The 14,442-nt window shown below is 43.9% G+C and overlaps 6 protein-coding genes across 6 annotated transcripts; 2 read left to right on the top strand and 4 right to left on the bottom strand.

Annotated features, from left to right (window-relative positions):
* Window positions 1-98: 98 nt before the first annotated feature.
* Window positions 99-1,256, bottom strand: CYBJADRAFT_165663 (phosphatase PAP2 family protein). Its single transcript, XM_020214138.1, has one exon. It carries the CDS (start codon window positions 1,191-1,193, stop codon window positions 300-302), a length of 894 nt encoding a protein of 297 aa, XP_020073408.1. The 5' UTR covers window positions 1,194-1,256; the 3' UTR covers window positions 99-299.
* A 299-nt stretch (window positions 1,257-1,555) lies between these two features.
* On the bottom strand, window positions 1,556-2,650 carry PUF3 (mRNA-binding protein PUF3; the record flags this gene model as incomplete). The annotated part of the gene is made up of 1 exon (XM_020212411.1): window positions 1,556-2,650. One exon carries the CDS (start codon window positions 2,648-2,650, stop codon window positions 1,556-1,558), a length of 1,095 nt encoding a protein of 364 aa, XP_020073407.1.
* Window positions 2,651-5,575: 2,925 nt separating this feature from the next.
* PET54 (Pet54p) lies at window positions 5,576-6,805 on the top strand. Its single transcript, XM_020214137.1, has one exon. It carries the CDS (start codon window positions 5,817-5,819, stop codon window positions 6,579-6,581), a length of 765 nt encoding a protein of 254 aa, XP_020073406.1. The 5' UTR covers window positions 5,576-5,816; the 3' UTR covers window positions 6,582-6,805.
* On the bottom strand, window positions 6,641-7,747 carry HSV2 (phosphatidylinositol-3,5-bisphosphate binding protein HSV2; the record flags this gene model as incomplete). Its single annotated transcript, XM_020216153.1, has 1 exon — window positions 6,641-7,747. The coding sequence occupies one exon, from the start codon at window positions 7,745-7,747 to the stop codon at window positions 6,641-6,643; it is 1,107 nt and encodes a 368-aa protein (XP_020073405.1).
* Window positions 7,748-7,977: 230 nt separating this feature from the next.
* CYBJADRAFT_165659 (uncharacterized protein) lies at window positions 7,978-10,387 on the top strand. The gene has a single exon (XM_020214136.1). The coding sequence runs from the start codon at window positions 8,033-8,035 to the stop codon at window positions 10,316-10,318; it is 2,286 nt and encodes a 761-aa protein (XP_020073404.1). The 5' UTR covers window positions 7,978-8,032; the 3' UTR covers window positions 10,319-10,387.
* Window positions 10,388-10,425: 38 nt separating this feature from the next.
* Window positions 10,426-11,514, bottom strand: CYBJADRAFT_121605 (uncharacterized protein; the record flags this gene model as incomplete). Its single annotated transcript, XM_020212365.1, has 1 exon — window positions 10,426-11,514. The coding sequence occupies one exon, from the start codon at window positions 11,512-11,514 to the stop codon at window positions 10,426-10,428; it is 1,089 nt and encodes a 362-aa protein (XP_020073403.1).
* Window positions 11,515-14,442: the final 2,928 nt, after the last annotated feature.

The raw sequence follows: 14,442 nt of genomic DNA, 5'->3' as shown, positions 1-14,442 counted from the left end.
GCTTTTCATACACAGCGGGCCAGGCCGCGAAAGACACATCACAGAGCACACAACCATCGCTCTGTACGATAGCAACACGACAGCTATTGAGACACAGCGGGGACTCCAATACAGCGAGATATGATAAATAGGGTTACTTATACAGTACAGTACCGTTCTATGTACTCTCTAAAGTGGCGTAGTTCATTCTCTTCTCTTCTCCGAACGTCATGACCATCCATATAACTATCCCTGAACTAACGTTTTGGTCATCGATATGATTCATAGGAGTACTCAAGGACAGACTATATTGCAGAGGTTTAGACGTTGTTGTTGGACAACAGATGGCTGTTGTAGTCTTCTCCAGTATCTGCTCTTATGATGGCGTTTTCGACAGCCTTAACATCACTATCGTCCAAATATGGCTTGAAGGAGGCATTGCTTGACAGCTCAGGGAAGTTTCTTCTATATGACCAGTAGGCAACAGTGAAGCCCAACATGCTTCCCAGGATCACATCAACAAAGTGGTGTCTGTAATCCTCAGTTCTTGAGATTGCAATCAACGCAGCGCCCAAAAGTGGGACAGCAGCAACAACTTTTCTCCAGGAACCCGTCAATGGGTGTTCGGTTAATAACTGGCCCATTAGCCACAGGGAGAGATATCCTAAGCCTGAGAATGCAGAACTCGAATGTCCAGAAGGTGTGGTTCTAAATCCATCAGCAAGTCTGAGCAAGTCCTTCGTGGTGCACACATCCTTTGCAAACACCAAAACGTCCCTTGGTGCATCGGCCTTAGGGATACATCTGGCAATGAAATCAGGTCTATGTCTTCCAATCCAATTCTTCAAGGCATCTGTGAATAGCTCATTCACAAAGAAAGATACAAACAGACCCAGAATAGAAATATAACCCAAGTACAACTTGTGTCTTGGATCACCTAACAGCGAAGTGACAATGACAATTATGACCACAGGGATCGCCAAAGAGTAGATCATATTTACCTCGTTTGGAACTCGTTCATGCTCAGTAAATGGATGGTTAATCGTGACGTCGTTAATAACAAATTGTCTCTCAAAGGGATAACTGATATAAAACACATAACTGTTGATTAGGAACACGATTGGAATCAAAATAACATCGCCAATTCTCCACTTCACAAACACCGGATAGACACTGAAGTTGTCTAGGCCTAAAGTGATACGATCCACGGCCATACTGACTCCCACCGGTCTCTGTTCTATATACTAAGCTCGTCTTGTCGAAACAGCTAAGTCTCTCTTCAACACGTCATACGCAGCAGGGAACAGCAACAGTTTTTTCCCCTACAGCACGTTTCTGGCTGTACAAGGCACTTTTCCTTTGGTAAAGGGACACACAAATATAAATCAACAACTCTCTACTAAAAGCTCGTTTTAAAGCAAGCCGAACAAACTGTTCGGAACGTATAATAGACAAGATAATGTAACACTATGTATATAAAAATAGGAGAGCAAATCGTGAGCTCAAACACAAAATACAGATCTAATGATTGAACGGTATGTCCTCGAATAAAACAGAAACGCACAAGAACACAAGATCATTCGTCATCGTCATCAGAAATCTCTGCCGTTTCAGCTAAAACGATCAACTTCTCAATTGACGCAAGGTGTTTACCGTAGTTTGGCTTAGAGATCTGCTTGAGATACTGCTTGATCTTCTTGATGAGAATTCTCTTCTTCTTGCCCTTAGACACCTCAACGAGCTTTTGAACAACGTAATTAGCAAATTGATCCTTCATCATCAAACCCAACGGAGAACGGTCATCCACTACGGAATCATCATCCTTATCGTTATTGACAAGGACTTTGTCCAAGATAAGAGCAACTTGTTCCTCGTTACCAAACATGACACATTTTTCAACAACGTTCGAGGCAAACTTGTGTTTTGAGAGATCAACCACAGAATCAGACACAACTTGAACAATTGCTGTTTTGTCTTCAGGTTTACCATGCTCGATGATGTGTTGAATCACATAGTTACCATATTGATCTTGGATGAGGAAGTAGGTGAATTTGTTCAACTCGTTCAAGATATAGATTTGATCCTCTTCATTGGAAAACTCCAAGAGTCTCTGAATAACACGGCATCCGTATGGATGAGTGGATAAATGGTAAATGTGCTCCTTTAAAGAATCAAAGATAAAGCTAACCTCAACAATTGGAATCTTTTCAATCGCCTTCTGAATAACATGGTTACCATTTTGATCCTTGATACAAGGTAACACATAATCTTTCAATTCATTGATGATGGCGATTTGATCATTCAATGCCACGAATTCAATCGCCCTTTGGACAACTCTGCAACCGTACATCTGTAAGGATAAATCTTTGATTTTGCCTCTCATCTCATCGAGTAAAACTTTCTTTTGAGTTTCGGAACCGTGTTCGAAATACTTCTGGATGACATAATTACCAAAGACATCAGTCATAAGGTCAACTGCAACGTCACGGATTTCGTTAAAGAAAACCTCTTTCTCCTCCTCCGTCGATTCTGCCAATGCTTGTTGAATAAATCTAGAACCATGCTGATCTTTAGAGAATTCGACTGCGTTACCAAAGATATCCTTAAGCTTATGGTTCTTGTTGCCTGAATTACGGAACTCCTCCAAAGCTGCACTTCTATAGAATTGCATCTTTGGTTTACCAGGCTGACGGCCATTACCGTTGAAATGGCCACCACGACCAGCATTCTGCCCACTCACCTGGCCTGAAGGTTTTGGAGAGCGTGGTTTTCTACCTTGCTGTTGCTGCTGTTGTTGCTGCTGTTGCGGACCACCCATTGGAGACATTATCTGGGGAACTGTCAAAGGTGGTGACATGAATGGGAAAGGAGAAAAGGCCTGAGGATACATAAATGGAGAACCATTGTTGTTAAAGCCTGGTTGTGCGTGTTGTGACTGAGGATGAACTGCTCCATTGGATTCACCACTAGGCTTATCTTTTGAATCAGAACTTCCGTCGGAGTTGGTAATCTCCTGAGCTGGAGTATCACCTTGCTGTTGAGCGTACTGTTGACCTTGAACACCGTTATCTCCAAATTGTGGAGGCATCATTGGCATAAATGGGAAAGGAGGGAAGCCAAATGGGTACATCTGGGGAGGATAACCCTGAGCTGGATAACCTTGAGGGGATCCCATCCCTGGTGGAAGCATCTGTTGCTGCTGCTGCTGAACCGATGCTTGACCATACATCGGCATGAAAGTCGCTGCCGATGCTGCAGATTGTGTATTCCAGATATTGGTACTGTTCACGTTGTTATCGCTAACATGATCTGAAATGACAGAGTTATGTTCAGATCTCACGTCAGATGAAATGGACATGGCTCTGCTAACTGCACCTGTAGTGGATGCTGCCGCGGGTGTCTTGAAAGCCTGAGTTGGCGAGCCATTATTTGACAAGTAGTTGTCAATTCTTTCAGAGACGGATTGTCTCGAAGAAGGAACATTCAGTCCTTCATCAATAGAGCCGTTTGTACTGTCCAAAAATGGTTTGTTTGGCATTGTACCCTCTGGCGTTAAGAATGACGTTCTTCTTGAAGATGAAGGAACACGACCACTGGTGGTTCCAATGGACAAGGAACCTAATCCACCGCCCAAAAGTTCCACTTCCCTAGTGGCCTCAGCAACAGCAGAAAACTTCTCCAAGAATCTTCCAGAGCCACCTCCAGTTGATGCTACTGAGGAGTGAGATGGGATTCCGCCAGATATCGACGCAGATGCAAACATGTTGCTTTGAAGTCTCGAAGCACCACCGTTGCCACCAGCACCAGATTGACTGAGTCCTCCAAGAGAAAGAGTGCCTCTTTTAAATCCAAATGCGCCGTTGTAGTCGGTGCTATCAACATCAGAGCCCGCGTATGACGCACTGGTGTGGAACTTGCCGATATTCTCGGTGTTCAGGGCATTGCTGTTGTTGTTGTTGTTCAGGTTCGAGTTAGCACTAAGACTTGATATGATAGAGCCCAAGTCGGGGTCTATCTGGTCAAGCGCAGAATGCCTTGCTTCAGTTGTCTCCCATCTGTGGGTGTTGGAGTCTGTTCAATTTCATCGTCAGTAAAACAGGCGTCCACATAAAAAAAGAAACAAAAACGTAGGCCAAAGGCCAAAGTACTAAAAGTACACACAACTCACCAGTCATCATACGAGGAAGATGTGTTTCCGATCTCAGTCTTTATATATACAAGTAGCCAGAAACCAAGGAACAAAAAAAAGTCAAACAACAGAACGGGAATAATTCTTTTCCAGTGTTATAGTCTTTGTTGTTGTTGAGTGTGTAATGTGGTGAAAGTGGTGTGAAGAGACTCAGACTGTGTGGAATATGTAAAATCCTTTATGACTAAGGAGGTATGGAGTGTAAGTTTATGTACAAGGGATGAAGGAGAGAGAACAACACAGAGATAGTGAGGCTATAAGGGAGAAGTTGGATGGCGCGTTGATTGTTAAGAAGAAGTTAGTAAAGAAGGGAAAAAACGCTGGTGATGTTTTTGGAGAGAGAAAAAAACAAGACACAAAAGGAAAGGCGGGCGCTCGCACCAGCGAGAAACTTTTTTTGGTAGGCCGGGGAGCCACAACCAACCAGTGGGCAGAAACAACCAATGTACGTTCTCATCAACGGAGAAATTCCACAGGCAAAGGACAGGACAGAGAGACGTTGGCGCCCCGGAGCTTGTAACGAAAACTGGGATCATCGCACTAAACGAAAAACTGTAGATGGCAGGGCGAGGGTGAGAGGGAAAACGTGTAGAGATGGTGCCATTTGTCTAGGCCTTAGAACTACAGTACATTGTAGAACAATTGTATTGAAAAGAATCACCAAGTGTCATGGCTATTTCTGAGCTCTTTACAACGTTCATGAAAATGTGCCATTTTGTGCCTCCTAGAAAGTCCAGGAGACAGCAAAACGGTAGTGATTTCCTTAGAGGAGCATGAACGCACTCCTTGTGTGTGTGTGCTTTACTGAGATGCGGCAAGACACTTGATGAGGATGTTGCGCACGCCGTTGATGTTGCGCTCTTCGGGTTCAGTTTATAATCCTCCAGTTATATTGACGTTACAATATATCTTTCACTAACAGTAGGATGCATAGTGTTCCTTCTGCACGGTGTGGCTAGTAGAATAGTTGATATGATAATGACAATAAGAATAATCTTGATAACAATATAATTCAGAAATATACGAGATGAAGGTTAAGTTCTAGGAACTTTATAAAGAGGAAATATAATGGTTCAAGGAGTGCCTTTTGAGCCATTGTAGAGAAACACTCGAATCTTGAGGAGTCGTGCTTCATGTTGCTTTCACACCCAAAAAGGCGTGTGACAACTGTTAAATGTTCTAGTAAATCACAGCTGATATAATTCAGTGATAAAAACGGGGAAATCGAGTCCGAAGGTCGAATATCACAAGCAAAGTGGTAAAGACACACGCCTTCCAGCTGTGTGAAACCACGCGTGGTGAGTGGATGGTCTACACTGGGCTCATGATGAGCACAACGTCTGGTCCCCTCCGGACTAAATCGAAATCAATACGGGCGAGATAAGGAGTTTGTCAAATGTCCGTTGTCTGCTTCGTAACACTTTCCCAGCGGGAAGGCCTTGAATTTTTAGGCTTGAATTGCTCATATCGGACACTTTTCCCACCACAGATCAGTTTTGCTGTCATTTTGCTGTGCCTTTTCGTGCCCTAACCGCAGTTTCGCATTTGGCGCAAAAGTCTACCAAAAGGGCATCTCTTTGGGCAACAGCTGGAACCTTTGCAGTGTTTTATGGGCCTGGCGGTTGAAAGGGTAGTTGGATATACAAGCATGTCTAAAGGGGCTGGTCTTGAGGAGGTGAAACAGCTACTGAGGGCATTACAACCTCCTATTTCAAAGAGAACTTCACAGACTCTACACAGTTTACGGACTGGCGGTGGTGACACCAGTGCAAATGATGACGGTCATATATCACTACCTTCGAGAAGGGTGATTGCGAGCTCAAATTTGCTGTATTTTAGAACTAGAAATCAACTGCTACACTCCTCAGACTTCAAGAAGCTGTCTGATGAGTTGCCATTCGAGGTATTACAAGCAAGAGATTCACAACTCTTAACTCCCAAAGGCGGCTATTATCTGTTGTTTGGATCGTTCGACCATGCTGCCAAATATATGTACAATACCATTGGGAAGACCTTGAACGGTGTGAATTTCTACACTGAGATGTGTACACCGCAAGCTCACGTACCCTATTTGAAGTCGAGGCACTTGGATGAGTCTTTCCAGGTTGTTGAAGGCGACAAGTTTACCCTATTGAACTACTCCTCTCAAGTCCCAAGGAGCCATTACGCCGTGGTACGAGGCTTTCCAACTTTTATCACCAGGTCAACCTTGGAGAATATGCTCTGGCAATACGATTTGAGTCCAACAGATCCGATTAGATGTCTAAGCAGCGATAAAGTTGGTAAAGTATCCTCATGGCTTATAAAATTCAATAACCATCTGGATCCACAGAGATTTGTACGCCGGTACAATGGCAAGCCTTTCGATAACGATGCCAACCTACCATTGGTATTTGCATCTCAAATGGATTAGAATTAGAACATATATATCATTATTAAAACTACTGTTATTACTCTCTTTGCTAGAACATTCTAAAGACTTCTCCATCCATCTTTAACAATCTCGTACTTCTTAGCTTCGGATTCACCGTTATGATGGGGCTGATTTGGCGATTCTTGAATGACATACTTCTCCCATTTGAAGCTCAGCTTCCAAATGATAATTATCGAATCATCGCCTGACCAGCCAAGGACTCCCGAATCAACCTCATCCCCCTTGCTTAGACTCTCATCCGGTTTCAAATGAATCGAACAGAAACTCCACGTGGAGTTGAAGTAGTCAGGTTTAGGGAAAACTGGTAAGTTCTTCAGCATGTGGTGCTTGTTGACTTGTTGGTGTGAACCTGAAATGTTATACACATGAAGCGTCTGCTTATCGGAAAGCACAGCTAGTTTGGTGCCATTTGGCGAGAACTCCATGGCATATACAACTGCCCTATCTAGTCCTCTTCTGAACTCGTAGAGAAGAGAGCACGTTTGGGTTGAAAACACACGAATGATGGTACCTGTTTCAGACGCAGATGCGATCATTGTACCAGACTTGTTCACTGCAAGACATCTAATTGGTGATTTGTGTGCTTTGATGATGGAAACCAAGTTCCGTTCCTTACCGTTCGAGGATATATCCACAACTTGTATTTGTCCTTGCACCCGTGCAGGGAATGCCAGCACTTGGGAATTCGGCAGTTGAGAACCAGCTTGATAACTACCAGGGGATAACACTGAAATCCCATGACCATTATCAAAAGTTTCAAAAACTGATAAGTTCTTTGGGGGAGACGCAAACGTATGGACGTAGATCTTGTTGCTTAGGACAACAACTATCCGCGTTCTCGACAGCAGCACGTTCAGCACAGGACTGAAGAAGTTCAGATTCAATGCGTCCTTCACCTTCAAATCGTTCCATATGATAACTTTGTTCAGCGGGAACTTGGGGTTCTTCCCACCGCCAACAAGCGCAAGGTAATTCGTCCTATAGAGCATCTTGGCAATCCCTATACCCTGCCCATTACCATCACCATCAACGGTGAAATCACGTTCCACTTTCAGGTCCATAGGATCAGCATTGTACACTTTGAAACCATCCTCATAGCCCACAGCAAAGCAGGAGAAGTCTTGATTAAAGGACGCCGTTAGCATCCTAGGCGGCCGTGAGATCTCTGTTATCGGCCTACGCGTATCCATCGGTCTGGTGCCTAAGAAGCTGCGCTAGCTCTTCTGCTCTCTCAGTGTTGTTTCCTCGTTTAGGGTTTTTTGTTTACTGCTCTGGGGAGCTTTGTCCCACCGGAAATAAGCGCACTTAAGCGTAACCTCGTCTTGCTTCTGTGTACGTCAAAAGCTGGCGCGAGCCATCAACAGACACTTCGAGAAAGACCAGCGAAGGTAGGAAGGACGAGACAGGGCTAAGTAATTGGAAGGCAGACGATGAGTTTTCACGAGTTCAATGCTGGGGAATGGTCCTCCCAGCAGGGTGAACGGATGAAGCAAACGCTGAGCGATCTTATCCCGAAAGAGCAGGTGCTGTACAACATTGGCCATTCAAGAGCACTTCCTAAAGACCACTATACGGTGGGCGTTGAGGGCGATGTGATTGCTCTGGGGACCCAGTTTGACAGACAGGCCGCTCTGGGGTACTTTGATATGGCGGGGATCGACGGTAATGACGAGCTGTCTCAGTTCTCAGATGAAGTTAAGCTGTTCTGTCACCAGCTGCAACACATGATGGACAAGAGAGAACAGTATCTGAGGGTATCAAAACAGAGGGCAAGGGACAACCCGCTGAACTGGCCGGACTGGATCAGTTATCCACCTCCGCAGCCAAGAGGGTGGCACTATGAGGATGAGTATGGCGCATTGGACTATTACTACGATGAGAATGCCAAACCGCATTACTTTGGAGAGAACTTCCATATTGAGGACTACACGGAAAAGATCTTGATGCCCTACCTCGAGAAGTATCCAAGGAGCGGTGAGATCATAAGATCAGCATCCGGAATGTTGTGCGTCAAGGGGTTTGAACCCTGTGATGAAGTACCAACTTTCAGGGATTTCGTCGAGGACATCACGCAACTCATCGAGATGAGCTCGAACAAGATTGGTCAGTTGCTCTCTGTTAGAAGGCTACAGTACCTCAGAAACAAGTTTGAGTCTTATGAACTGTTGAACCAGAACAGGGAGATCTATTTGACAAAAATCAATCCCCACCGTGATTTTTACAATGTGAGGAAGATTGATAACAACATAGATTTGACGATGTGTATGTCGAAGAAACACTTACTCAACGTCATCAACAAAAAGCTGAATGACGAACCAAATAGGGTCGTGTACAATGAAAATGGGAAAGATTGGACCCTTAAGGAGTTATTTGAACCGTATTTTGCAGATAACAAAGATGAAAGGCTAAACATTGATGATTTGTTCGAATTTGGACTCATAGATAGAACCTTAGCTGACAAATCGCTTTACATCGATGATAAAAATACAGAGTATGATGACATCATCAAAAGAGAAGTACTTCTAAGAATCGACAGCACATTTTTAAGACATGACAATTACATCGAGGGTGAATACCTAAGTATGGTGCTGAAACAGGTCCTTAGCGACTATGAAAAGAGTAAATATCAATTTGGAGAGTTAGGTGTGACTTTACAACTTGCAACGGCAAAGTCTGATTTAAACCCCTGGAGCTCAATTGCAAACTGGATAGTGAATAACCAGTTGGTGAGTCATAACGTGAAATGGTTGGTAAGAATAGCAAGAAACTATCCGACCCTGAAGGCACAAGGGAAGGTATCCAACTTCCAGGGATTCATTGACCTCATATTTGCACCACTGTTTGAAGTCTCTATAGATCCATTGAAGGATATAAACTTGCACTTTTTCCTAACAAAGACAAGTGGAGTGACCTTGCTTTCAAACTCTTTGACCATTTCAGCAGAAGAAGAAGTTGGCGACTTTACACAATTGCCGACACCATCAGACTGGAACTCTACAGATAACCCTCCATATGGCTATTATTTGTTCTACATATTTCAAAATCTTACAAATTTGAACACTTTCCGTCAATCCAAAAAGTTATCTATTTTGAGCTTACGGCCTATGGTGGCATCTGTTACAGAAGCGCATTCGTTTGACTCTCTTGCCACGGCCTTCTTATTTTCACAAAGCATTATAAATGGAGAAAGATTGAGACATCATCCCGTGTTACAGTACCTCTACTATTTGAAACAGGTTGGTATCACAGTAAGTCCTTTATGTTGGAACAAGAGTGTGCAGTATATGAACGATGATGGTCGTATGGTTGCTGGGGACAAGGTGGCATACGAAACACATCCAGGAATTGATTTCTTCAAGACAGGGATGATGGTGAGTCTTTCCACAAACAAGCCGTTGTTCTCGTCACTCACAAGGGATCCTTTGATCGAGGAATACAGCGTTGCTGGTAGTATCCACAAACTGTCTAACATCGATCTATGTGAATTGTGTCGTACAAGTGTCTTGATATCGGGATTCAATTCACAGTTTAAGCAGCACTGGATCGGTATCAAGCTTACAGATGACCCTGAACATCCTCATGAAAATGTTGATGATTTTGCTATACAGAGAAACAATGTTCCAGATATGAGGTTGAACTACAGGAATGACTGCGTTGCTGTCGAGAAGCAATTTATTCGTAATCTGGATGAAATCAGTAATGGTTCTACAGAGTAAATTGGTATAATCAGCTGATAATATAATAAAAAGGTATAGAAAATCAGACCCTCAGAATGTTGATGATCTGTAAACGTAAAACGAACATAAAGGCCATCGATTTTAGATTAACCACCGTAGCTTGTTGCGAAGACCTCTCTGATTTGATCAATACTGTAACCAGAGTACAAACACAATTGCAACAAGATACGTGCCTTCTGTGGGTTCAAGTAACCTGAAGCAATACCGTAAGATGGGACATCGTCAGTTGGAACAGAACCGTCTGGGGTTCTTCTACTGTAGACGATTGGCAAGTCGTACTTGTCGATCAACTCTTCGTTGGTGATTTCACCACTATTAGTCCAGGAACCAGCACCAGAGCCGGCAAGAACCAAACCCTTTGCACCCAACTCCTTGACAGCTTGAACGGCCAATTCTGGGTTAAGCCCTTGGTAAGAGTACAAAATGATAACCTCTGGAATTTCAGAAGCATCGGTGACATTTGAGATATCGAAATACTGGTAACCATAAGCTCTGGCTGGTGGGTAGTAAAACTCAATGTTGTCGTTGAAGAAGTGACCCAAGTAACCTTGCTCGTCAGCCTTGAAGGTGTCCACAGAGTTGGCGTTCATCTTGGTAGTGTACATAGCAGAGGCGATACGATCATTCATTGTGATCATTGTACCACGACCCTCAGATTTGCTGGAACCAGCAATGGAGACAGCTTGGTACAAGTTCATTGGACCATCAGCAGAGGTGGCTGTAGATGGACGCATGGCACCAACCATACAAATTGGCTTTTCAGACTTGATAGTCATGTCAAGGAAGAAGGCAGTCTCTTCCAAGGTATCAGTACCATGGGTAACAACGGCACCATCGATCAAGCCATTCTCGAAATCCTGGGAAATGTTATGATGCAATGGGATCAAGTGAGTGTAATTCAAGGAGTTAGAACCAATGTTCGAGATTTGGAGGTACTCCAAGTTTGCAACATCACTCAAAGATGGAACAGCGTCGATCAAGTCATCGACAGTCAAACCAACTTGGTAACCAGCAGTGGTAGCAGCAGTGGAACCCTTTGAAGCAATGGTACCACCGGTACCGTAAATCTTGACGGTTGGCAGAGTTGCATTTGTTTCATCACGGGCCTCGATGATTGGCAGAGCAGATGTCAATGCGACAAAGATAGAAAGAAGAACGCTGGTAGAGAATCTCATTGTGCGGAGACTGAATGGAGAGTAGTGGTTTATCGATGCTGTATAAACCTCATGAACTGGTGACCATTTGAGATGGATTCAAGCTTGTATTTATAGGGCATTGTGTGTATCAAAACTGAAGATAATGATTTATTGTTGAAGCCTCAATGCTCTGATATCAGTCAGAATAAAGATAACCTCTTGGTATCAGAGAGAGTAAAGATAACATCTGAGCATCAACCAATCACCTTGGTGCTAGCTCCTACATACAGATGCTAAAAGAGAGACGGTCCATTCTCGCTCAATATGGTTGTATTGAAACACATCTGGGACCAAGTTCGAGCTCAAACGCTCGATGCTGTTTTGTTCTGTCCTGCATAATCATGCGTTCTATAATCTCCTCGTTGGGTGAAAAAAAGGAGGTGGGGGATCAGAATCTGCCTAGTCCCTTGGTGCCGCACACTGCCCATTGAACTTTTCAACTTGTCCCCTACAAAGAGTGGAAGTTTGTGAGTGTGGTGGTAGTTAGCATCCGCACTCTTCAGGACGTACTTCCTGGACTCTAAAGGATTTAAGATACTTAACTACATTCAGGGCCCGAGCACTGACGCCCCAGTTCTGGACAGTAAACTGTGTCGTACGTCTCAACCTTCAGTTGTCTGTATACTATAGGGCTTCGGAAAACATGGAACATGCCATAAAATCGTAGCTGATCAACTGATAAACAAGTGCACTAAGAGCATGACGCTTTGGGACGCTTTTTGAGACCTTTGAGCTGATTGGTTGGAAGATAATTGTAGAGGTAAACGGCTTTCATGATGTATCTCACGTGTACATGTGCAGTGGACTTACTATATCGAAGGATCATTTTTTGCTCGTAGTGAGACGCTCATTTGTAGCCGTATTGAGTGATAAATTTTGGCACTCCCTGGGGTCTTGGTTCTGCAAATATTATGCACAATCGTCCGGTGGGTTTTCCAGCTAGTGTGCGGTCTAGACCAGTGACGAAACCATATAACCTGGAGTTACTGCTTCCCAAATGTTCAAACAACGGTAAGCTCAATGAATGTTGGCCCCTTCTGTTAGTGGCCTATCCATTGATACCAAACTAGCCCATCTTAGCTACAGGCTTCTGGACTCGAACGCTGTAGACTAATAAAGGGGTACCAAGTTCCAAGGCCCAAAGCTGCATGCATATCTCGACCCTAGTCTTCCGTGTGCTGCATACTTGTCCCGAACAGGACTTGGGTCTATGGTCGTAGGGTTGGGGACTGGGGAGCCTACGCCTAGGGCTCTGGCTTTACTTACTTGACCAATTTACAATGAGGAGGTATTCTAAACGTCATAGAGCTTTGAATATACACATCTAAGCACCATTCAATGGTTCCTCAGGGAAGGAGTGCACTGTCCGAAGTTGAGTGTCGAGTGTGACTCCAATGCTCCATGCCATAGATATCTCGAAGAGTCAGTCTGCCAGGACTTCAAACTAGTAATGCCTGCAACCTAACTTAGATTATCATAATTTGAATGCGCTCGTATACGCTACCATTAAAGTACAAGTCCCACTTTGTCGATATCTGACCACACCGCATTCCGATGTTGAGAAGCAGGCCAATCATTAACTTTCGAGCCATCAGGAACCCCCAAGTTTGTTGGTTATCTCTTCAACGTGATGATTCATGTGCCAATTAAATTTCGCATGCATCACACAGAGTCATAACATCCCTGGTGGGCACAACATCCAGAGATAGGCAGCAGGTTCTTGGTGGCGGATGTGTGGTCCCGGTTTGTATGTGGATCGTGGTATGATTCGTCAGTTGTAAGGTGGCGATGTCGTTTTGCGGATGAGCCGTTTAGCGGACATCGAGAAAATGCACGAGCGTTGGAAGTCAAAGACCAAATTAATCATGCTCGTCTCTTTTAGGTTGAAATCTAGAGAAATTCGTCATAGAGCCTAGGTTTAGTGTACCGTCTGTCGGTTTCATGTGATCACCTTCTAAAGGGAAACTTGTTTTTAACCAACCACACCGAAGATCGCATCACTCCGGCATAATCTTATAATTGCTCTCTGCAGGCGAGTGGTGGTATCATTTGGGTCATATTCTTTCTGAATATTCGCAAAGATCTACCGTTCACCACTGGCTGCTATTTCGTATAGCAAAGGTGCGATAGACGCAACTCGGGCCAAACTGCACTTTTCTCCGTAAACCTATTTACCCGCAGCATAAAGAAGAAAGTCTATGTCTGCATCGAGGTACTGATTTTCACTTTCGAACGTCGTCTCGGTTTCGAAAATGGCTGAGCTTGAGTGCTGTATTTGGAAGGTCACTGATAAACAATCTGGGTTCATGTTCTCTGACCAATCAGTTCTCTTGTTGTAATCATGGAGGTAGATTGACGGTCTCTCGACATCATATCTCTTGTCTACGATACGTTGTCTGATCGCAGCTTGGACACGATGTGTATACGGTGGATCAATGTGACCCGTTGGCTTTTCAATTGACAGTGGTGTGAACAGAACACACTGGATTGTCTTTGTTTCCTATGTAGAGACAGCGAAAGAAGTGGAATTGAGGCACGGTAAGGAGTATTATTGTGGTTATGGATTTTTTTGGGGTAGGTTCGTTATAGAGATGAGTTTCCATTCCAAAACATATGATTGTGTAGACTAAAGCTCAAAACATCCTTCTGCTGGTTTAATTTCACTTAGCTAAGGAGAGTGTCTCAATTCAGGTCAAATGATTGCCAGTAAACCCTCTTTCAGGTTCTGACCCTGGGCTAGACGCATTCTCAAAGCAACAATCCCAGGCACTGCAACACTGTACAATATACTGGCGACATATACAATAGAACGCATGGATCCAGGCATTGTTGTGTCCTGCTCCTATCAAGCCACCGGCATTTTTGCTACATCTGCATCATCATTGTCTTTTTTTACTGATAACTATA

This window comes from Cyberlindnera jadinii (genome assembly GCF_001661405.1).
Source record: "Cyberlindnera jadinii NRRL Y-1542 unplaced genomic scaffold CYBJAscaffold_1, whole genome shotgun sequence".
In the NCBI taxonomy this organism is placed as follows: Eukaryota; Fungi; Ascomycota; class Saccharomycetes; order Phaffomycetales; family Wickerhamomycetaceae; genus Williopsis; species Williopsis jadinii.
The sequence above is the reverse complement of the archived record's forward strand: the minus strand, read 5'-3'. Positions and strand labels throughout refer to the sequence as shown.

Bases quoted from the DNA above. Each gene is read 5' to 3' on its own strand.
- CYBJADRAFT_165663 (XM_020214138.1), bottom strand. From the start codon at position 1,193: ATGGCCGTGGATCGTATCACTTTAGGCCTAGACAACTTCAGTGTCTAT.
- PET54 (XM_020214137.1), top strand. From the start codon at position 5,817: ATGTCTAAAGGGGCTGGTCTTGAGGAGGTGAAACAGCTACTGAGGGCA.
- CYBJADRAFT_165659 (XM_020214136.1), top strand. From the start codon at position 8,033: ATGAGTTTTCACGAGTTCAATGCTGGGGAATGGTCCTCCCAGCAGGGT.